This window comes from Kryptolebias marmoratus, linkage group LG1 (genome assembly GCF_001649575.2).
Source record: "Kryptolebias marmoratus isolate JLee-2015 linkage group LG1, ASM164957v2, whole genome shotgun sequence".
NCBI classification, from domain to species: domain Eukaryota; kingdom Metazoa; phylum Chordata; class Actinopteri; order Cyprinodontiformes; family Rivulidae; genus Kryptolebias; species Kryptolebias marmoratus.
This window is the reverse complement of record NC_051430.1, coordinates 31,636,447-31,658,761: the sequence shown is the minus strand read 5'-3', so window position 1 is coordinate 31,658,761 and position 22,315 is coordinate 31,636,447. Positions and strand designations below refer to the sequence as shown.

At 46.2% G+C, this 22,315-nt stretch overlaps 1 protein-coding gene and 1 long non-coding RNA gene across 3 annotated transcripts in view; one reads left to right on the top strand and one right to left on the bottom strand.

Moving 5' to 3' along the window:
- Window positions 1-1,162: 1,162 nt before the first annotated feature.
- Window positions 1,163-22,315, top strand: part of znf608 (zinc finger protein 608) — a 26,452-nt gene continuing 5,299 nt past the window's right edge. Inside the window, exons 1-7 of one of the 2 annotated variants that reach the window (XM_017433119.3) lie at window positions 1,163-1,656; window positions 10,735-11,005; window positions 13,237-13,324; window positions 15,508-17,920; window positions 18,673-19,078; window positions 20,138-20,310; window positions 21,806-21,953. In XM_017433119.3, the coding sequence (XP_017288608.1) occupies window positions 1,228-1,656; window positions 10,735-11,005; window positions 13,237-13,324; window positions 15,508-17,920; window positions 18,673-19,078; window positions 20,138-20,310; window positions 21,806-21,953 (3,928 nt within the window). In that variant the 5' untranslated portion in view covers window positions 1,163-1,227. The remainder of the gene's footprint in view (window positions 1,657-10,734; window positions 11,006-13,236; window positions 13,325-15,507; window positions 17,921-18,672; window positions 19,079-20,137; window positions 20,311-21,805; window positions 21,954-22,315) is intronic. The other variant, XM_025009812.2, reaches the window with a different exon arrangement.
- Window positions 19,340-22,315, bottom strand: part of LOC112451219 — a 9,005-nt gene continuing 6,029 nt past the window's right edge. The window contains exon 2 of the long non-coding RNA XR_003040001.2: window positions 19,340-20,345. This is a non-coding gene — a long non-coding RNA (uncharacterized LOC112451219). The remainder of the gene's footprint in view (window positions 20,346-22,315) is intronic.

The following is a 22,315-nucleotide window of genomic DNA, read 5'->3' as shown; positions in this document are numbered from 1 at the left end:
TAACGAGTTTATTTAAACATGTCTGTTTAAATAACGCTGTCGAACAAAAAAATTTGAAAACAACAATCAGATTAACAAGGACTGCTTTTCACATCATGATGCTGCCCCCACCGTGCTTCACTGAAGGCGCTGGGTTTGACAGGTCTGCTGAGGTGACGGCATCTTTCTTTTCCTAATAACTCATTTATTCTTTAAGGTCTTCAGGGTTGTGGGAGATTTTCTTAGGAACCACCTCTGATCTGTTCTCCGAACTTGGACCTGTGTGGGGAGGTCCTTGGTCTTCATGATGCCTCTTGCTTGGTGGGAGGGGTGGGTACGTTCTGACCCGGTCCCCGTTCTGAAGCTCCTGAAGTTCAGGGTTGATTTCATGTGTTTCAGATTCCCCCCCCAACTCAATAAACTCAATAAAGGTGTGAAAACTTTAATTTGAACTTCTTGTAAATCTATTAGGCGATAAAAGGGCCTGCCATACACGGCAGCGCCCCCTGGTGGCCGAAGGAATGTCTGCAACCAGAAATACATTTAAATCATTTCTTTTTGTTCAGATTTTAGCTTTAGGCAGAGGGACAAAAATAGCAAAAAACATTTTTAGATCTAAATAATGACGTCATAAACGTTTATAGTCCTGTTTGTTATCGCCCGCGGGCGGCTGGAAGCAAAATATCTCATCAACCAGTGGACAGATTTTATCAGCGATTCAAGATGGCCGCCGCAGCTGATCAACATCAGCAAACTGAGTCAGTGGTAGTAGCTGAGAGTCATCCCCAACTCACACTCTGAGGGCTGACTCATCTCAGCAGAACTGTTTAAAATTCTGACATAAAAGTCGGTCCTGGTCCCTGGTCCTGATCCTGGTCCTGGTCCTGGTCCTGGTCCTGGTCCTGGTCCTGGTCTCGGTCCTGGTCCTGGTCCTGGTCCTGTCCCTGATCCTGGCCTTGTCCCCGGTCCCGGCCCCGGTTCCGTTCCTGTCCCTGATCCTGGTCAGCCCCGGTCCCGGTGGTCCTGGTCTCGCGCTCTTTCTGCAGATTCTGGAGCGGAATCGGAGGAAAAGATGAAGCGTTTCCTTCGAGCTGAGGAGACGGAGGACTGAGGGACTGCAGGAGCTGTCAGCCTCCCCCCTCCTCTCCCTCCTCTTCCTCCTCCTCTCCTCCCTGCTCCTCCTCCCTCCTCCTCCCCCTCCTCTGTCAGCAGCAGCTGAAGGACGCAGCAGAGCTGCAGAAGCTGTGGATGGAGATGATTTCCGCCGTCAGCAGGGATGCAGACGGATCCAGCAGCACCGAGCTGAGTCCGGCCTCTCCTCCCGCTCCGACCTGCTCCAGAGGGAAGGAGGAGAGGAAGGGCAAGAGCCTGATCCGGGGCTGGAAGAGGGACAGGGACAGGGACAGGGACAGGGACAGGGACAGGGACGCGCCTCCTGCCCGGAGCAGGAAGGACAAACCCGGAGAGGATCATCATGGACCCGTCTTCCTGCCGGAGCATCATCCCGGACACGGACCCCCCTGCTCCGGGCCGGACTCCCGGATCCCAGGAGGAGACAACAACATAAACAACAACAACAATAACAACATAAACAGCAGCAGCGGCGGAGGACCTATTGTTGTCAGGCGGCAGCTCGACGAGCCGCCGGCCGCCAAGAAACACCGAGGAGCCGAGAAGGTAGGAGGAGGAAAAGGAGGAGGGGGAGGGCTGCAGGGCCTGGAGAACACCTGCATCATCATCATCACCATCATCTTCATCTTTCTCACATTTATATTCATTCAACAATAAACACACAGAGCAGAGAAGGTCCAGGCTGTCCTGCAGCCGAAGGCCACAGAGACACATTTCTGTCCTTTTGTTGTTCAGCTGCTCCATTGTTCCACGGATCCATCAGCCGGATCTCCACTGGGCTCATTCTGGCTTTTTATTCTCTGCCAGGAGGAGGAGGAGGAGGAGGAGGAAGGAGCTCCCTGTCCTCCTCTTCAGAATCCTCTCCTCTTTGTTTTTGCTTCAGATTCAAGCAGAAACATCTCCGTCTGTTTTTATTCAGAGAGAAAAGATTCATGGTGTCAGATTTCTTCAGATTCCTGCTTTAGGAGGAAAACGCTGCAGCTGACAAGCCTGAGAGATGTTTTTTAAACATCCAGGGAGGAAGATGGAGGAAAGATGGAGGGGTGGGTGGATAGGTGAGGTGGGGATGGAGATGTATGATGGAGAGGGAAGAACTGGATGTGACAGCAGAGGACGCAGGCTGGAGGAGACAAAGAAGGAGGAGTTTTTGTCTTTTTGTCCGATAGTCCGGTCCTCTGTGCTGACAGGAGAGACGCTGTTGATGTGTTATTCTGACACACACACACACACACACACCCCTCCCTGTCATCGTGAATCTCAGCTCCTCTCACTCATTCAGCCTCTCTCTGTTTTTTCTGTGATTTTCTGTTTTTAAAATCTGAAACTTTCAGAAACTGAAGAGCAGAGTTGAACAGAACTCATGAAAAGCTTCATTTCTGCACCAATCAGAGAACTTTCTTTGTTCTGCAGATAATTAACCCGATTCTAATATGACTTTTGGAGTTATTCTGATTCAAGATGGCTGCCACAGCTAATCGACCTTAGCCAACAAAGATGTCTGTAACTCAGCTGCAGCTCAGAGGAGACAGAGACATTTTAGAGACAAAAGATAATGAAAGACATTTTTAACGAGTCTGAAGACACTAATGAGCTGCAGCCGTTAGCGTTAGCATTAGCATCAGCCTTGATTGTCTGCTGTGCTGCAATGCATTATGGTCCATTCCAACCGTTGTAATGAAGCTTCTATAAGTTTAGTTTCTACAACAGGATGTAGCGCAAAGAAAACTACAGTTCCATCAAACACAACACCACAAAATGGCCGACACTGTCAAGTGAAGAAGCACTTTTTCCTTTTCCTCCAAACTGAGGTCAGTCACAGATTTATGTGCAACAGGTAAGATACTACCTGTTCAGAACCCCACTTTACAACAGCTGCACATGCTAAGTTTAGCTGTTAGCCGTTAGCACAGCCGAAGCTGTGTCAGCTCAGACTTTTAGGGGTTTAAGCCGCAATTATTTCAGAAACAACAAAACCAGATTTGGGTGTTTGTGGTGGAAAAAGGCAGCTGGAGGAAAACTGGAGGACTGTTGTTGAACTGAAACCTCTGAATGAGTCTGAATTAATGGGAACGACCGAACTCCTCGTTTCTCAGGTTCTTCTGTTTTTAATCAGTTCAAAAAAACGACTGATTCATGTTTTTATCGGTCTGCTGCCAGAGAGGAACGTTCCTCATCATGCTGATGACTTTAAATACTTTTGTGTTTAAAGTTTAATTTGCTCCAGAATAAAAGTTAATTCACATTAACCTTATTTACATCGTCTCCTTCCTCAGTTGAACTGATTTTCTTACCAAGAATCATACGGACAGAAACAGAACGCCACGAGGCCAGCTCTACTCCGGCTGTAGGCCGGGGGAAGACACCACTTTGTGTTTTCCTGAACCGTTTATTCATAAATTAGGTGAACTTTGGTGTCAGGGAGCCATGAACAGAATAAACTTCCTCCTGAGGGGAACGTCAGGGTTGGACCTCCACATTTAACCCTTCGATTCCAGCTCTTATACAACCTGATAAAGGCGGCTGCAGAGAATGTCTAAACAACACGACAATAAAAGATTTTAACAAGTTTAATCAGATATTGTTCAGGCGCTGAAATGTTCAAATTATAAAAACAAACAAATAAAACAAAAGATTTCTAACCTGCCTGAGAAATAATCAGTCCTGCTGCTGCAGATGGTTATCACAGAGACTCCAAGATGTCTGTCTCTCTGTCTGTCTCTCTGCCTGTCTGTCTGTCTGTCTGTCTCTCTGCCTGTCTGTCTCTGTCTGTCTCTCTGTCTGTCTCTGTCTGTCTGCCTGTCTGTCTCTCTCTGCCTGTCTGTCTCTGTCTGCCTCTCTGTCTCTCTGCCTGTCTGTCTGCCTGTCTGTCTGTCTGCCTGTCTGTCTCTGTCTGTCTCTCTGTCTCTCTGCCTGTCTGTCTGCCTGTCTGTCTTTCTCTGCCTATCTGTTTGCCTGTCTCTCTGTCTGTCTGTCTGTCTGTCTGTCTGTCTGTCTGTCTGTCTGTCTGTCTCCCTGTCTCTGCCTGTCTGTATGTCTGTCTGTCTCTCTCTCTCTCCGTCTGTCTGTCTCCCTGTCTGTCTGCCTGTCTATCTGCCTGTCTGTCTGTCTCTGTCTGCCTGCCTGTCTGTCTCTGTTTGTCTCTCTGTCTCTCTCTGCCTGTCTGTCTGCCTGTCTCTCTGTCTCTGCCTGTCTGTCTGTCTGTCTGTCTCTCTCTGCCTATCTGTTTGCCTGTCTCTCTCTCTCTGTCTCTGTCTGTCTGTCTGTCTGTCTCTCTCTCTCTCTGTCTCTCTCTGCCTGTCTGTCTCTCTGCCTGCCTGTCTCTCTGTCTCTGCCTGTCTGTCTGTCTGTCTGTCTGTCTGTCTGTCTGTCTCTCTCTCTCTCTGTCTGTCTCTGTCTGTCTGTCTTTCTGTCTCCCTGTCTCCCTGTCTCTGCCTGTCTGTCTCCCTGTCTCCCTGTCTCTCTCTCTGCCTGTCTGTCTGCTGAATCAGGATGAAACTGGTGGATTGTTTTGGTCCTAATTGGCGTCAGTAGCCTTAACGAGCTCGTTAAAACAGACCTTTCTTCTTCTTCTGTGGAGTATAAAGGTGCTGAGCGGGTTTACCTGCTGGGTCTGAACAGGTCTGAACAGGCCTGGTTTCCGTGGCGATGTTGGTGGTCGATGAAGAAATGTGGAAAATCAAACAGGATGTTTGTGTTTTTAAACAATCTGTAAACCTGTTTGTAGTTTAATAATTGCTTTATTTGTTTGTTGAACCAAAGTCTATAAATGTGACAAATGACAGAAAGTTTCCTGAGGCCCGGCGGCGGGTCCGAACAGCCCCACAGCAGAACCAGCTGACGGAGCCATCATTTTTGCTCTCGTTTGGTTAGCCATTAGCCTAGCCTGGATGAAAACTGAAAATCTTACTTCCTGTTTGTGTTTAAAATAGATCTAAAACTTCCAGACAGAAAGATAAAAACATCAACGATCAGAACGTCAAAGAATCAGAAAAAGAAATTAAACTAATTCTCCTTGATGAATGCATTTCACCCGCCACATTTTACCTCAGTGTTTTTAAGAACGACTGAGTTGGAGTCATTTATATGTTCCCTGAGGCTGATTAGCTGTGGCAGCCATCTTGAATCCAGTTGATTCCAGGAGTTAATCAGTTGGAACAGCTAGAGGAACATCTGGGAGACTTCAGAGGAATATTCTGGTTCTTTTAGTTCCTTACTAAACAAACCGTGGCTGTAAACATTTCACCTTCAGGCCGGACGTAGTCCAGTTACAGCCCAGATAATTCAGCTCCTCTGGCTCTGAGATAAGAGCAGAATAAAGGATTTATTGTTGTGCTTCTGATCTGACTCACAGTCAGAAACATCCAGCTCAGGTTGAGCAGCTAAAACCGGCTCGGCTGTTGTCTCCACAGCCGAACCCGCAGCAGCTGATTGGCTCAGAGCCTCAGGGAACACTTCCTGGGTTTGTTTAACTGCTGGGGTAGAGTTACCTGAGGGCAGGTAACTGAGAGGTGCCCTGTGGGTCGGCAGATATTTTACTAACAAACATAAAGAAACACACATGCAGGCAAAAACGTTATCGCCCACCTTTCATCACAGCAGGCAATGTTAAAAATACTAACAGAGAAATAAATAATTGTCACGGTTTTCTCTTATTTCTTGCTTCAGCTCACCTGGTTACATCTAACCCTGAGTCAAGATGGCTGCCACAGCTAATCAACGTTAGCAAACAGAAAATGGTTTGAATTCAGTCCGTTTTACAGACGTTGAGGTAAAATCCTGTGTGGTAGTCGCTGAGAGTCATTAACAACACATACCCTGAGTGCATGAGATCGATTAGAACGTTTGTTTGTTGTTAGTTTTAAACCCTGACATGAAGGCGGTGGGTGATATGCATTCCTCTGCAGAATGCTCGGCCTTTAATTCAGTTCTGTTTTCTGTTTGTTGTTGTTGTTTTAGTTGTTTCAAACTGCAGACAGTTTAACCCTGAAGGAGGCGTTCAGGGTCACAGCTTTACGTGAGACATCTGAACACTTTGTGTTTTCTTGCTCTCCTGCTGGCCGAGACTGGTGAATCCTGGAGAGGCAGTTTCCTCTGACTGACAGGAAGTTATTGGTTGGAAACATGGAAATCAGACAGGCAGAAAGCAGACGCAGAGCCCCCGGTGGATCTTAAGAAAAGTTTGAAGCTTCAGATGTTTTTGAAAATGAGACACTGACCTTGAAAAGCTCTTTTTCTTTTCAGTCATCAGTATGCCTCGGCTCTCTCCAGCCATCCTGAGAATAAGACGTTCTGCAGGAACACAAAGAGAGTTAATCCTCCAGCCTCGTTTATTCCGGTTTTTAAAGAAATAAAAAACATCTTTGGTGATTTGATTTCCAAGAAACAAACCTGCAGAGTCAGATGAAAATGTTTTAATGTTATTTTTCTGTGTGAACCTGATGCTGCTGTGGTTGTTTCTCCATCTTTCTCACAGCAGACGTTTTAAACAAGCCTTCCTGTACACAGAATTACCTGCCTTTATTTCTACATGTCACAAAGAGATTTGAAGGGTTTCTAAAATATTTTGACCTTTTTTAGGTTGAAGATAAGACAGATCCACCAACTCTGAGCTTTTTTAACCTTTCAGCTCGATCAGGAAATGGTGACTAAAAGATTTGATTTTTTAAAATGTTTACCTTTATTTAACATCAAATTCCCCTAGAATTACTCAGAGAACATTGTTCTCTGCTGGATGTTCATCTTCTTTATTACTTTTAGCTTTTAGCCACAGTTTTTTAGCTTCTGTTGGAGCTTTCGTTCTGAAACTTCTGACTCTGCATTCAGACCATGACTGGTAATAAAATTTGTGATCAGTCAGACAAAACCTCCATTTTCAGTTTGACTGAGGAAACCAGCTTTCTGTCAGACCTCGTTGGGCTGGAGCTTTAAGGAGAAGAAATAAAAAGCAGAGATGTGAAGAGTTTTCAGCTCGTGGAGACAAACCCAGAGTCCTTCAGCTGTTAGAGTATCATCGCTTCACCCACACGCTCTGCATCCATTCAACAAATCCTCCGCTGCTACACATCAACTCCCACAGAGAGTCATTAAACCTGCAGGAATCAGCTCCCACATCTCTGCTTCTCCTCCTGTCCTGTCTGCAGCTTTTAGAAAACTCTTCCTTTCTGCCAGGGGAGCATCTCCTGTCTGTTAAAATACAAACCAGCTCACCTGAACAGTCCTGAAGACATCTGTGCTCACAGAACCCAGCCTGTTAGCAAAATATCTCAGGAAGCACTGAATGGATCTGAAGGAACGTCTGGATGTTCGTCTCCAACTGACTGAACACCGGCCGTGGTTCCATAGAGCACCTCAGTGTTAAAGAAGTCCGGCACGAACGCTTGATCCTTTAAGGAAAGATGTTGTTGTTGGTTTTATCCAGAGGATAACAGTCAGTCACTGTTTGGAAACAAGCGTTTGCATCAAGCTACAAGAGTTAGCATGTTAGCAGGTGGGTCCTGCCAGGACCAGGTCCATCCTGCTGCAGGCTCAATATGGAGGCTAATTAATGATGAACGCCAGCTGTCAGACAGCAGAGGAGGATAAATACTGAACCGACAATAAAACTAATACAGCTTCAGCCTTGATCTTAAATATTATAAATAAAACCTCTGATCACAGATTAGTTTAACATCTGTCCTGAAATAACAGATTTTAAACATGTTTGTTATGTTTATTTCTGCATCAAAACTGAAATAACTAAATGAATATTTTCAGTGTTTTATTCTATTATAGTTATTATCTAGGCATTTATATTTTAAATTAAAGCAAATAAATCATTTGATGCACTTTTAAATTTAAGTCTTATTATCATGAACCTCATACTGGCTCATGCCTATTCAAGATGGCCGCCACAGCTAATTGACCTTAGCCAACAGTAGCTGAGAAGTTCAGGTTCAGTCTAACAGGCGGCGGGCGATAAGCATTCCTCAGGAAGGATGGGCATTCATGTCCAGGTTTACAGGAAGGAAAACAGAAATATTCTCTTTAAATCTTTTAATTTGTCTCTTTAAAAGAAAAAAACCTTTGTTTTTGCCTGTTTGCTCCTGAAGTTCTTATTTATAGAGGATTTCAGGTTTATTTAGTCCTTAAAACGTCCCTTTGAGAAGATAATTGGTCCTGAGCATTTCCTGTTTACTGATGTGTAAAAAACCCTTCATTTAGTTGTTTTTCTGACGAGCCAATCAGCTGCTTTCTCTTCAGTCAGGTGATCAGCTCAGACGCTTCATCGTTTATAAAAACACTTTAATTCCTGCAGAACTGAGCACTGATGGTGCAGATGTTCTGCAGCAGTGTGTGTGTGTGTGTGTGACTCGAGAGGAAAATGGTTTTAAAAATGGCTCCTGTTCCTGAAAACACAGACGCCTCCTCCGTCAGCTGCCTGACAATAAAGACAGGAATGATTTCTGTCTGGAAACAAAAAGGAGAAAACTGGAGTGTCTGAGCACTCTGAATCTGAGAGGAGGAGGAGGAGGAGGAGGAGGAGGAGGAGGAGGAAGAGGAGCAGCACAGCAGGAGAAAGGGGGAGGGAAAGAGAGGACGGACACAAAGGAGGGACAGAAGGATGAGGAGGAAAAAGACAAAGTGAGGAAAATAAGATGTGAAGGTAAAACAGAAGGACATGAAAGAAAAAGAAAAATGAAGAGAACAGCTGATGAAAATAAAAAGAACGAGGAAGAGGAGGAGAGAAAAACAGATGAGAGAAGGAAAATGGAAGAAGACAGAAACCAAAAGCAGGTTTGACAAAACAAAGAAAGGAAAAGGGAAGAAGGATGAAAGAGCAGCAGGAGGCAGAAACAAAGAGGAAGAGGAGGAAGAGGAGGAAAGACTGATGAGAACTGCATCATCAGACTGAATCAGTCTGTGTTAACGTTTCTGCATCGATCGCTCATCAAAGCAGGAAGTGTCTGCTAGGTTCCCTGTTTGAGGCAGAATGAATGAATAAATGAATGAATGAATGAATGAATGAATGAATGGTGAGCGGCTGAGTCAGCTGCTCAGGAGGATTCAGGAAACCTTCCTCCAGCTGAAGCTGGAAACTGAAGCAGGTCTCCTTAAAAATGGGTTTTATTACAGATTTATTTCACTTCCTGAGAGACAGCCGGAGCAAAAACAGAGCTAAAAGCTAAGGTTAGCAAAAACAGAGCTAAAAGCTTAGGTTAGCAAAAACAGAGCTAAAAGCTAAGGTTAGCAAAAACAGAGCTAAAAGCTAAGGTTAGCAAAGTTTCATTCCTAGTTTTACAGATTTGTGGACCATTCTGGACTCAGAAATATTGTTGTTCAGATAGTTAATCTTACAGAAGGTCACAGATCTGGTGGTTCTGTTGGGTCTGTTGGGTCTGTTGGGCCTGATGGGTCTGGTGAGTCTGGTGGTTCTGTTGGGTCTGTTGGGTCTGTTGGGCCTGATGGGTCTGGTGAGTCTGGTGGTTCTGTTGGTTCTGTTGGGTCTGTTGGGCCTGATGGGTCTGGTGAGTCTGGTGGTTCTGTTGGGTCTGTTGGGTCTGTTGGGCCTGATGGGTCTGGTGAGTCTGGTGGTTCTGTTGGGTCTGTTGGATCTGTTGGGTGTGATGGGTCTGGTGGTTCTGTTGGGTCTGGTGGTTCTGTTGGTTCTGTTGGGTCGTTCTGTCTTTTTATCAGAACAGAAGTAGTTTTGAAGGTCGACTAAAATAAAATCAGTACCTGTGTGTGATTCAAGATGGCTGCCACAGCTAACCTGATCCAGTCTTACAGATATTAAACTCAGGTGTGGTAGTAGCTGAGGGTCATTAAGAACACATACTCTGAGGGTGACATCTAATGAACCTCTGGCCTGAAAGATGGCGGGTGACATGCAGTCAGGAACTCCTTCCCTGCTGCTTTCGGCTGCTCTATCAGCTGAAATGTGTCCCTAAGCAGCTGTAATTGTGTCCGTAATAAGTGTTGACGACAGGAGAGGAGCTCTGAAGGCATCGGAGGCGAGGAGTTCGTCAGGCGTTTCCACGGTAACGGTGTCGGTTCTGATCGCCGGGCTCAGAGACCTGAAAGTGGTTCTGATTCCTGCATTCAGCTACTTTTGTTTCTATAAATACTTCACCTGCTGCTAAAGGCAGAAGGGCGATCATGTTTTTACCTGTATCTATGTGTTTATTTATCTGTTAGCAAAATATCTCAGGAACCAGAGGACAAATTTTAATAAAACTCTCAGACAGTGATGACTGGATGAACATCTACAGCTGAGGAAGTTTTAGAGTCAGTCTAATTCAAGATGGCCGCCACAGCTAATCAATATTAACCAACACAGAAATGGCCCTAACTCAGTCAGTTTGACAGATACTGAGTTGTAGTTTGGAGTGGTGGTAGCTGAGAGTCTTCCCTAACACAGACTCTGAGCTGAAGGAGACTAAATGTTTTCTGAGATGATTAACCATAACTGAAGACAGCCGAAGCTCTAATTACTGCTGACATCAAAGGAAAATGTCTCCTCTGAAACTCCTCCCTGTTTCCTCTAACATTCAAACAATCAGAACTTATTCCTTTGATTCCTCAGATTTATTTTCTCACAGAGCGAGGCTCGTTAATCCCATCTAATAAATCTGCTCTCTCCTCCAGGTGGACCCCATGTTCACGGTACCAGCTCCCCCGGCCCCCGGGCACCCCGGGGCCCCTGGACCCTCCCTGCCCTCCGTCCCCTCCTTCTCCACCCCGGCCCTGCCCACTTCCAGCCCAAAGCAGCTGGCGGTCAGGACCCGGTCCGTCGGCACCAACACGCAGGACGGAGGCGTCTCGGTGGCCCCGGACGGTGACTCGGCCTGCTTGGGGCCCTGCCAGCCCGGAACCAGCGTCAACCTGGAGGGAATAGTGTGGCACGAGACGGAGGAAGGTGAGGCTTCTGGAAACTCTGGATCTATGTTCATTAAATAAACTCTGGTTCATGTTTTTCTTCAGATCCTCCGTTCGGTCAACTTTCTGTGACCCGTTTAAACTCAGAGCTGTAGAACTCCAAGGGGGACCGGGTTTAGAGCTCCAAACAGGACCGGGTTTAGAGCTCCAAACAGGACCGGGTTTAGAGCTCCAAACAGGACCGGGTTTAGAGCTCCAAACAGGACCGGGTTTAGAGCTCCAACAGGACCGGGTTTAGAGCTCCAACAGGACCGGGTTTAGAGCTCCAACAGGACCGGGTTTAGAGCTCCAACAGGACCGGGTTTAGAGCTCCAGTGAAATAAAGTCCAGGTTCCAATCTAACCTCTCAGCGTCAAACTGAAAAACTGCTGGAAACTATAAAATAAAACGTCAACAGTTCATCATGAGAGCAGTTCTTGGTGTTGAACAGAGAGCAGTGAAGTCCAGATCCAGAACCGGTCCAACCGTGGGGTTCATGATTCATCGCCTCGTATCGGCGCTCGGCTGGCGCTCGGCCTCTCAGAGGAGGCGTAATGAATCCATCTCGCTCCACCAGCCGCCGGCTTTCTGATGCTGTCTGCAGATTCTGGGGAGAAGCGTTTGTTTCGCAGCACAATATTAATTAACAGGAGCTGTTCTCTCCACTCGGGCGGGAACAAGGAATAAACACAAACAGAGAGCAGAGAGAAACAAACTGCAGGCTCCTAAAGAAGTTACAGCTCCTGCCTCACACCAGAGAGTCTTCTGAGGATTAAACCTGCTCGCCAAAAAGACCAGGAGAGGAAATAAAACCTTAAATATCTGTAAAAATAAAGAAGAAGAAGAGACGATAAAAACTAAAACAACTCAGAGCTGCAGGAAGGAAAACAAAAGAGAAAAGAAGGAGTGATGATGAGTGGGTGATGGAGGAGTAATGAAGGGGTGATGGAAAAGTGATGGAGGAGTGATGGAGGAGTGATGAAGGAGTGATGGAGTAATGGAGGAGTAATGAAGGAGTGATGAAGGAGCGATGGAGGAGTGATGGAGGAGTGATGAAGGAGTGATGGAGGATGGAGAAATAAATGAAATAAAAGCAGCTTCAGACTGAGGATGATGAAGAGCTGTCAGAGGAAGAGGAAGAGGAAGGGAAACAAACAGGAAGTAGAATCAAATGTTTTTATTTCTGAAGAACAATGATGAAGACGAGGGTCAAACCAGAAGCAGGAGACGGAAGAAGCTTTTCTTCCTGATGCAGTCAGAGAGAAACAACGTTCTCTTCCTGCAGCTCAGGGATGATTATTTAGGAGGCGGAGGGATAACTCCACCCCCTCCCCGTGGCGGCGGAGGGATACGGGGGTGGGGTGAGACGCAGGTTGCATGTTAATTAAACTGAATACTAATTGGACAGAAAGAAGAAGAAGAAGAACTCGTTCTCCTCTCTGCAGGTGGTCAGACTCTGATGAGCGATAATCAGAGAATCCCAACAACAAACTGCATCTGTCTGTCTCTCTCTCTCTCTGCCTGTCTGTCTGACTGTCTGTCTGTCTGTGTCTGCCTGTCTCTCTTTCTTGAGTTTGCTTCTGAAGATTCTGAGGTCGTTGGCGTCCTGCCCTCAAACAGGGATGGATGGATGGATGGATGGATGGATGGATGGATGGATGTTTGGTTGGATGGTTGGATGCATGGTTGGATGAATGGAAGGATGGATGTCTCTGGTGGATGGATGTCAGAGGGTCCTGGTGGAGGAGGGATGGTTAAAGAGTTGAAACGAAGCGTTTCTGCAGTTTTTCCTGCAGGGGATGTTGGACAGAATCAGTCTGGCCGTTTCACAGCCGTTAAATTAGTTTGAAACTGTCTGAAACTAATCTGAGCCTTTTAGAAGCAGGAAGTCTGAGCTTCATGCTGCAACAGATTGATGTTTGAAAGCTGCTCCTGTCAGGGAGGATTCCTCTCTGCTGCAGACCGATCATTTCACTGTTTTATGCTGGCAGCACATTTTCCTTCATCAGCGTATCATTCTTCACCAGATAGCAGCGAACACAACGAAATGAGAAATCTTGTCATTCTGTAAGAGCTTGGGGAAGGTTAAAGAGGTGAAAGACATCTTTCAGACAATCAGGCTCTGATAAATAACTCGTCTTTACAGACGTCTCTTTACTTCAAGCTTCATTTAAAGTCGGACTTCAGACGTTAAACCGGGTTTTAACTGCAGGCCTGCTGTGTGATTGACAGGAGTCCTGGTGGTGAATGTGACCTGGAGGAAAAGGACCTACGTGGGAACTCTGTTAGACTGCACCAAACACGACTGGGCTCCTCCGAGGTAACGTCTGGGTTCTCTCTGAATGTGAAACAGCACATCCTGACACTTTTAAATGGATTATTTCTGCTCCATCGTTGGATTTCTTCCTCCTCAGTATTTCTTAAATAAATGATGTTTCTGTGTAAAGCTCCTGTTGTGACGCTGCAGACCTGAATCATTTAAACCTCATGCCTAATTAGAGATAAACCCAGGTGATGAGACCTAAAACTAATAATCATGACATACTGTTTGTCCTTTTGTAGCCTGATGCTGCAGTCGATTAGAATTAACCTACAGTCAGTTTTCCATAACGAGGTTAAACAATTTAAAACCTTTTGTAAATTTATAAAAACTAAAAAAGTAAAATATTCCAAAAGTTTTGACTCAAGTTCTTCCTGTTTTTCCTGATCTCTGCTGGGATGTTCTGGAGGTAAATACAACAGATTAAAGGAGGAACTGCCAACAGCATCCCCTCAGTGAGGCACGGAGGTGGCAGCATCATGCACTGAAACCACTCAGTGTTTCTGTGTCTGAGGTTTATTAGCAGTGGTGGCCATCTTGATTCACGGGAACTCCAAATGTTAATAATCCACTGATTATTTTGTAAGAGTTTCATTCAAATCTGTCCAGTGGTTCATGAGATATTTTGCTGACAGACAAACACACACAGTTAATTACATGATCATCCACCTTTCAGGTGCCAAGTTGACTTTTAAATAAGCAGTCTCACTAATATTATTTTAAAATGCGGTCACAAAAGTAGTAAGAAGTTTAAAATGTTAGTTATGTGTTTCAGCTGCTTTTCCACAAAGATGGTGAAAAAAAGCAATTAGAACCAGCCGAGGAAACAGGAGATATGATCGTCTGAAAATCTGTGCTGTCTGCTGCCGTTTCATTAAAAACCTGGTTAATTCCCTGAACAATCTGTCCAAGGTCACTGAGGATTTAACACCAACCCGTCCACTAATAAAGTGCTGTAATTAGTGCATTAAAGGAGCTTCACAGATGCAGAACTGTTCCCATGGCAGCCGACAGGTTTCTGATAGAAAGAACTCATATTTTGGTTGGAGAAGCAGACGTAAAACCCTGCAGTGAGCAGCATCAAAAGACTTCAGGGGAGAAAGGAACAGCATGTGAATACAAAACGACTCTGTGTCAAACACTGAGATAACTCTGGATTCTGCTGCTTCTTTTATGTTATCAAATGAAAAACAGGCTTTAGACTGTTTGATGTCTGGGTGAAGTGGTTCAGATGAGCTTTGAATCGTAATCTGATTTTAGAGACATGAACTCGATTGTGGTTAAAACCTTTTTAAGAACAGAAGCAGCAACAAAGATTATAGATCCAAAACAACAAGAATGTATCTACAACCCAATTCTGAAAAGCCGTAAAATATAAATAGTAATAAAATCAAATGATTTGTAAATCTGATAAAACCCAGAATTTATCCGCAATGGACCACAGTAAACAATTCAGATGTTAATTCTGAATCTGACAGAAAGTAGTTCCAGATGTTTCCCTCTGTGCAGCATCTCCTCTTCTTCTCCCGTCAGTCTGTAAACATCTGGACCTGAGGAGAGCAGCTGCTGAAAGTTGTCCCATTCTGCCTGTAGAGAATTCTGTCTGTTCAACAGTCCTGGATGGGAGCAGATGTTGGTCTAAAACCTGAGGCACTAATGCACCCCCATACCATCAGAGAGGCAGACCTCAGAACAGTTCTCCTCTTTGAATAGCCCGTGGACTGAGGTACAGTCCTCCTAATTGTCCTTTGAGGAACTTTATTGTGAAAGTGTTCTTCTGTTCTCAGACAGTTCCTGTCAGCTGGTGAACCTCTGCCCATCTTCAGCCTCTAAATGCTCTTTTTATCTGCAGTCCTCTGACTGACCTGCTGACAATTAACTGAATTAGTTATAAATGTTCCTCCAGATGTTTCTGACTTTACAGACCTTTGTTGCTCCTGGAGCAACTTTAAAGAGACGTGTTGCTCCCAGCAGAATCTAAATTACCTGATTTTTCATAGAAATGGTGCAATTTCTTAGTTTCAACATCTGACATGTTTAGGATGGGTTTTTGACATTTATAAATCATTGTGTTCTGTTTTTATTTATATTTTACACATCCTAACATTCAGAAGTAAGGTTGTGATTTATTTTACTGAAACACTAAGTTCATAAATCCACTTTCTCTCTTTCTGTCTGTGCAGGTTTTGTGAGTCTCCCTGCAGTGATCCTGAGTTACCTGGCGGCCGTGGGCGGGGCAAACGGATGCGGATGGCCATGGCCGAGCGGTCCTGCATAGAGACGTCTTCAGCTGCCAAACTCAGAGGTCTCTCTCACCACCGGAGTCGCGGCGGCGGCGTGGCAGGAACAGCCGCGTCAATCCACAACAAAGGTCGGCGTGGCAGCCTGAACCTCATCAACAGCAGCTGCAGAGCGCCTCCGTCCTTCTTTACAGTGGATGAAGTAAAAGCTGCCGGCTCCACCCTCTCCTCCGGGAAGAGGAAGAACAAACCGCCGGTTGATCTCGACCTCAGTCTCGTCTCTTCAGAGGACATTAAAAATGGGAATGGGAAAAGGATCCGGGCAAAGTCCCGAAGTGCCCCGTCTACACCGTTGGGCAAATCTGACCCCTCGTTCATGGATCCAGGAGGAGGGTGTGCTTCTTCTCCTCCTCCACCCATCCTTATCGACTGCCCACACCCAAACTGCACCAAACGCTACAAGCACATCAACGGCCTGCGCTACCACCAGACACACGCCCACCTGGAGGCTGAGGAGCAGAGGAAGCCTGAGCTGGGACCCGTGAAGGACGGGGACAGTGAAGACCGGCTGTCAGACTGTGACGACACCATCAACAACGGGACCTACGAGCTCCCAGAAAACAGCACAAATTCCAGCAACTCCTCTAAGAAACCTGCTCCTCTCTACAAAGTAACCACCGTGGGGTCTCCTAAGAACCGACGATTACTCCTCAGTACCGACCACAGCCCCACGGCGAACTCTAAAACCAGGAGAACCTCACTCCTCAAGGATGGTCTCATTGATGACCTCAGCAACCTACCCATCATCTCCAACATGACCGTGGTTTTAGAGAACTGCATGGTCCCAGACCGGAGCTCCTCAGTAGAGATGCCCAAACTGGAAGCAGAGGGATTGATTGAAAAGAAGGCAGGACTGTGTGACAAGGGCAAGAAGGCTAACGGGAAGGTGGACAAGCTGTCCAAGTCAAGGACCAACCGGCCAATTGCTCCAGCTCCAGCTCCGCCGAAGCTGATTGCCATACCCAACCCGACACATCCAACCAGCATGGCAGAGGTTGTTAACCAACACCAGCCTTCTCCCATGGCAGCTGTAGGCCTCACCAGTAAAAACCTGTCCCTGAAACCTATCAAACCAAAGCTTAGCATCGTTGTGGAGCCGAGTCTGGTCAAAACCACCATGGTCACCTGCAAAGAGACCCGGAAAAAAGAAAAACGGAAGCTGAAGGACAAACATAACAAAGATGCACCAAACAAGACTCCTAACGGGGACAGTAGTGGAATCAAAATGGATGATGGACCTAAAATGGGTGTGAAGGAAATCTCTGGGAGCCTTCTGAAGGAGCACCTCAGTAAGCAGGACGTAACAAACGGCTTCACGGAGAGCCAGGAGAGCAGGATGGCCAGTATCCGAGCAGAGGCCGACAAAGTCTACACCTTCACCGACAACGCCCCCAGTCCCTCGATTGGCGGCTCATCGCGACTTGACTCTTCCAGTGGTTGCTTAGCAACGGCAGACAGCAGCAAAAACAACAGCCCCGACTACTCCGATATCTCTGATGCCGGGGAAGATGGCGGATCTTCCGAATGTCGGTCAGAAGGGCTCAGATCTAAAACGGGCTCCTTGTCTTCGTCTGAGGTGAGCTCCAGCAGTAACCATGGTAACCCTGGTAAAACTCCCACAGCTTCTGCCCAACCATCGAAGGAGCCCCAGTCCCCGTACTACCACAGCTACGAGCCCTACTTCCTGCAGGGGTACATGCAGTCGGACAGGCAGAACAATGGCGGCGTTTCCTTTCACAAAAACTCTGCTCACGACTGCAAAGGGAAGGACAGGAAAGACGACATGAAAGAGGACGACAAAACCTCCCCCCACGAGTTCTCAGATCCTAAGAAAGGAGACGGGCCGCCTCAGTCTCACCTCCAGCTGGCTATGAGTCAGACCCAGACAGCTTTGGCTCAGTCCCTGTACTACGGACAGTACTCCAGAGGACTGTACATGGACCAGAAACTTTTACTGGCCTCCAAATGCTGTGACCAGCCCCCCGCCACCAAGCAGAGAGGGCCGGGGGGGAGAGACGGAGAGGTGGGGGTTTCACCCAGCGGACCCTTGCTAGGTAAAGGGCCAGACAGTGTGAAAGGGTGCTGTCCCAAACCCGTCCTTTCCTACGTGGAGATGAGTGACAGGGGAGAAAGGGGACAGAGTCTAAAGGTGGTGCACAGGGACATAATGGACCAGCACCAGGTCTCACTGAAAGACTGTGAGGACATCAAGTCATCCTCGTCCTCTTCTTCTTCTTCGTCCCTCCACAACCCAAACAGTCAGACAGATCTGGACTCAAATGTTTCCTTTTCCAGTGTAAGTTTCTCCCTGTGTTTGTAACCCGCCGCCGCCGCTGATGGTGTTGTTGGTGTTTACCGTGTAACGTAGGTGCTAACATCAAGGACCATGTGGCTTCTGCGCTGCTAGAGCTCTGATCTGACACACTACTCCCGTTGTATCAAATGCAAAATGTTCTTAATGTTTAGAGTGAGAATTACTGGAGGAATGGTGTTTCCAGCTTTAACTGTAACACGACAGCTTGTACAGATTTGTTCGAATGAAAGCCGTGTTGGAGAGCTTGTTGTTGTTGTCTTTCCTCCGAATCGCTCTAAACTCTGCACTTGATCATGTGTGAGACGTGTCTTGTCATTGAGAGGGACGCCGCTCTCCTCACATCTCACTGCTGAATGGCCGCCTGCTGTTGAAATGTCGTCATCCTTCATCAACATCTCCCCCAGAGCCGGTGATAGATGTTCTGTCCACGGCTCTGTTCACCCACAGTGTTTCCTCTATAGTCATCCAGCAGCGGTGGGCCACGGCAGAGAGAAACCAAACCAATGTTCAGATGAAAAGCCAGAATTTATCCTTTTTTTCTCCTCTAAAAAGCACTAAAGAGACAATTTGCTAATGTTTAGGTTAATAGATGTTAAGTTGGACAATAAAAGCAAGACTGAGACACGGACCGGAGTTGAACTGAGCCCAAAAATGGCTCCCACCCACCACTGTTAACAGAGAATTATAAAGGAAACACTGAACCAGCACCAACACTTTTCCCCATCAATCTGTAGCCCTCAGACAGCCCGGGCTGGGCTCACCGCCTTACTCACAGCAAACTCTCAGAGCAACACGAGGACAGCGTCCAGGAGGGCGAAGCTGACAGTGAGAAGGAGTGGCGAGCCACCGTGGAGCCTTCAGGAGCCAGGATCTCCTCAGGAGGAGGAGCCGATGCGAAAAAAGCCAGAGTTTATGGATTACATGATCTCCCACCCACCATCAGCACGGAGGACTCAGACCAGCTGGAGGATCCGGGTCAGGAACCCATGGACGGGCTGTCTGAGGCAGCGGCGTCTCCTCCGGTTACCCCCCAGCCCTACATCCAGTACCAGCACTCCTATTCGTCCTACCTGACGATGTGTGAGAGCGGCGGGGGCTCCTACAGAGGAGCGTCCCCAACCCTCGTCCACAACTACCCAGGTAAGACTCCAAGAGTTGACTTTTAAACAACAAATAAAAAACTGTCGACTCTGCAGATTCACTTAATCTCTTACTCTGTTTGTGGAGTATCTAAATAAATATAAACTCAATGTCTGAAATTATACAAAGGTTAACCTTTTGATTTGTTTTTATCAGTAATTTCTGTTAATTCAAACTGTAAGAAACTATAATTGGTAAAATCTGCATTTAATCTACCGACCAGCAGGGGGCAGTCCAGATAAATAGATAATCAGCAGAGTCTTTAGACAAAAGAAAACAGTTTTACTGCAGTGATGTCACATTCATTTACATTCTGAAGCATTAGGTTCAGCATTTTATTATCTTTTTAAGGTCAGAAGTGACCATATTTGGACAAAAAAGTAGATGGCCTGTTTGAAATCTGACTTGAAATCTGAAAAAAACAAGTTAAAATCATCCAGACTGTGGAAATATTTTGAAATGTTCTGAGCAGAAGAAGTGAATCCAGCTCAAAACATCTTTAAATATTTGTGAGAGGATTTTATTAACTTTATATATCAGGAGAGAAGTTCTTACTGCTTTTTGATTTTAAAGAAGTGAATGTTCTCCATGTTCTCCAGGAGCTTCACTTCTGATCTTTCACTGAATGAAGTCATTTATTTTAGATTTTAAAGATATAATCTTTTACGTCCAGCCTGTTTGTTAACAGAAGTATTCTAGCTTTCTGATTGGCTGTCCAGATTCATTATAGCAGCTTTTATTTATTAACCTTTATTCACCGAGGCAGGTCCTGAGGTCTGATCTCTTTTTAAGGCGGGCCTGAAGGCAGCCCAACCCGGCCTTGAACCCAGGACCTTCTTGCTGTGAGGCAGCATTGCTAACCACTAAACCATCGTCCTGCATCTTAAAGCAATTTAAACAAATACATTCTTAAAGTTTTGTCTCTGTAAGGGTTTGAGTTATAATTCAAAGCCTAATCAGGGTTGAAATAAATATTGTGTAGTTTACTGCCTCAGGGTGTGTTTTAGCATGAACTGAGACATTCCTGTGTCCACACGGTGTCCGTTTCGTGTCCTGCAGGTTTCCACTATCCTCTGTACGGGAAGACGGCGGGCAGGGAGGAGTCAGAGGTGAGTCCAGCCGGCAGAGGAGAGGCGGTGAGCAGCAAGCTGGTCAGCGAATCGTCGTCCTCGTCCTCCGGCGTGGAGCTGCTGCAGCAGCCGAGCCATCAGTACCGTGGAAAATCCCCCGCTGTAAGAGACCGCTCACCCGTCAGCTGATGTTTGCTCTGAAAAACACCACATGGATGGATTAAAGAAAAACAAACAGTTAATACTGCTGCGTAAAAACCTCAGGCTGCTCCGTGTTTAACTGCATAAAAACAACAAAACAATCAAATGAGACCTGGAATACGGCTTCAGACAGAAAACTGTTTCTTCCAGATCAAAACAAAAGCAAGAAGGTTAGAAATAAACATCAAAAGGGAGGCTTTTTTAACAATTATAGAACTGCAGATATTAGCTTCGACTTTACTTTTAGTTAACAGAAATGTTTGTACCTTATTTTCAGTTACATCTTCATGAGTCAGTAAATATAACTTTCTGTTGGTTATAAACTTCGAAGCTTTAATCAAAAATATCACATTAAGTTTTATTATATCCAGTGTATCTTCATAGTTTTATGCTGCAGCTTATAATAATAAAAGATATCTGGGCCTTATTAAAGATCAGAGTAGAGCTGTTTACCCATAATGCACAGCAGCAAGTCAGCACAAACGCCACCTCCAGAAAAGCAGCAGGTGCTACAGGTGTGTTAACACAACGCCAGGGTGGAAAGGCATCAGCAATGCCCTCAGTCTGTGAAGGGTCAAAGGTCATTTCCAAACTATCTGGAGTCCTTCGTTCTACAGAGAGGAAGATTATTCACAAGAGGAAACATTGAAGACAGCTGCAGATTCACCCTGAAGGTCAGACCGTGCAATGAGCTCCATCTCAGACTCTACAGGCTTCAGTCAGCAGGTCAAAGGTCAAAGGTTAAAGCCTCTTCTCTCTAAAAACAACATGGCAGCTCGACTTAGTCTCATCTGAAGGAACCAGAAGACTTCTGGCGAGAACCAGAGCATAGGACAGATGTTTACCCAGAATGCACTGCAGCTGTCAGCACGGTGGTGAAGGGCTGATGGTTTGAGCTGATTCTGGAGTCAGATGTGAGGCCATCTGTCCAACCAAACAGGACAATGATCCCAAACACAGCAGAACGGTCCAGAACCAGAACCAGAACCTCAGAGAGCTGAGCAGAAACCAATGAGCTGAAGCAAGGCTGGAAAGAAGAGTGGGCCACAACTCCTCCACAACCAGGAACCCACTGAGAGTTCTGCTGCTGGAGGAGGTTCTGCTGGGTCAGGAGCTGGAACCAGGTTCTGTTAGGTCAGGAGCTGGACCTAGGTTCTGTTGGGTCAGGAGCTGGACCCAGGTTCTGTTGGGTCAGGAGACAGAACCAGTTTTTTACTCACAGCTTCAACATTTTGGCTTCATTCTGTTAAAGTTTTCTGTCATGTAGTTAATTTGGAGGTCCATTTTAGAATCTGGTTTGGGCCAAATGATGTTTTCTAATCATATCCCGACATAAATGTAAATTTTGACACTTAGTGAACTTGTAAAGAAATGGATCCGTTCACACACTGTAGATTTTTCTGTCTTTGTTCAGTAAAAGTAGGAGGAAAAAGCAGGTTCTGTTTGTTTGCTGCAGCCTGGAGAGAAGGGTTCCCCTGAGGGAGAGAGAGACGCAGAACGGGAGAGGAACCACATGTCGTTCGCTCGACACCTCCACACACACCATCACACACACCTGGGGATGAGCTACAGCCTGATGTCCGGACAGTACGACATCTACCAAGGTACGGTCCTGCTGGTCCTGATGGTCCTGCTGGTCTTATTGGTCCTACTGGTCCTGCTGGTCCTGCTGGTCCTGTTGGTCCTGCTGGTCCTGATGGTCCTGCTGGTCTTATTGGTCCTACTGGTCCTGCTGGTCCTGCTGGTTTTATTGGTCCTGCTGGTCCTGTTGGTCCTGATGGTCCTGATGGTTTTATTGGTCCTGCTGGTCCTGATGGTTTTATTGGTCCTGCTGGTACTGATGGTCCTGTTGGTCCTGCTGGTCCTGATGGTTTTATTGGTCCTGCTGGTCCTGCTGGTTTTATTGGTCCTGCTGGTCCTGATGGTTCTGTTGGTCCTGCTGGTCCTGATGGTTCTGTTGGTCCTG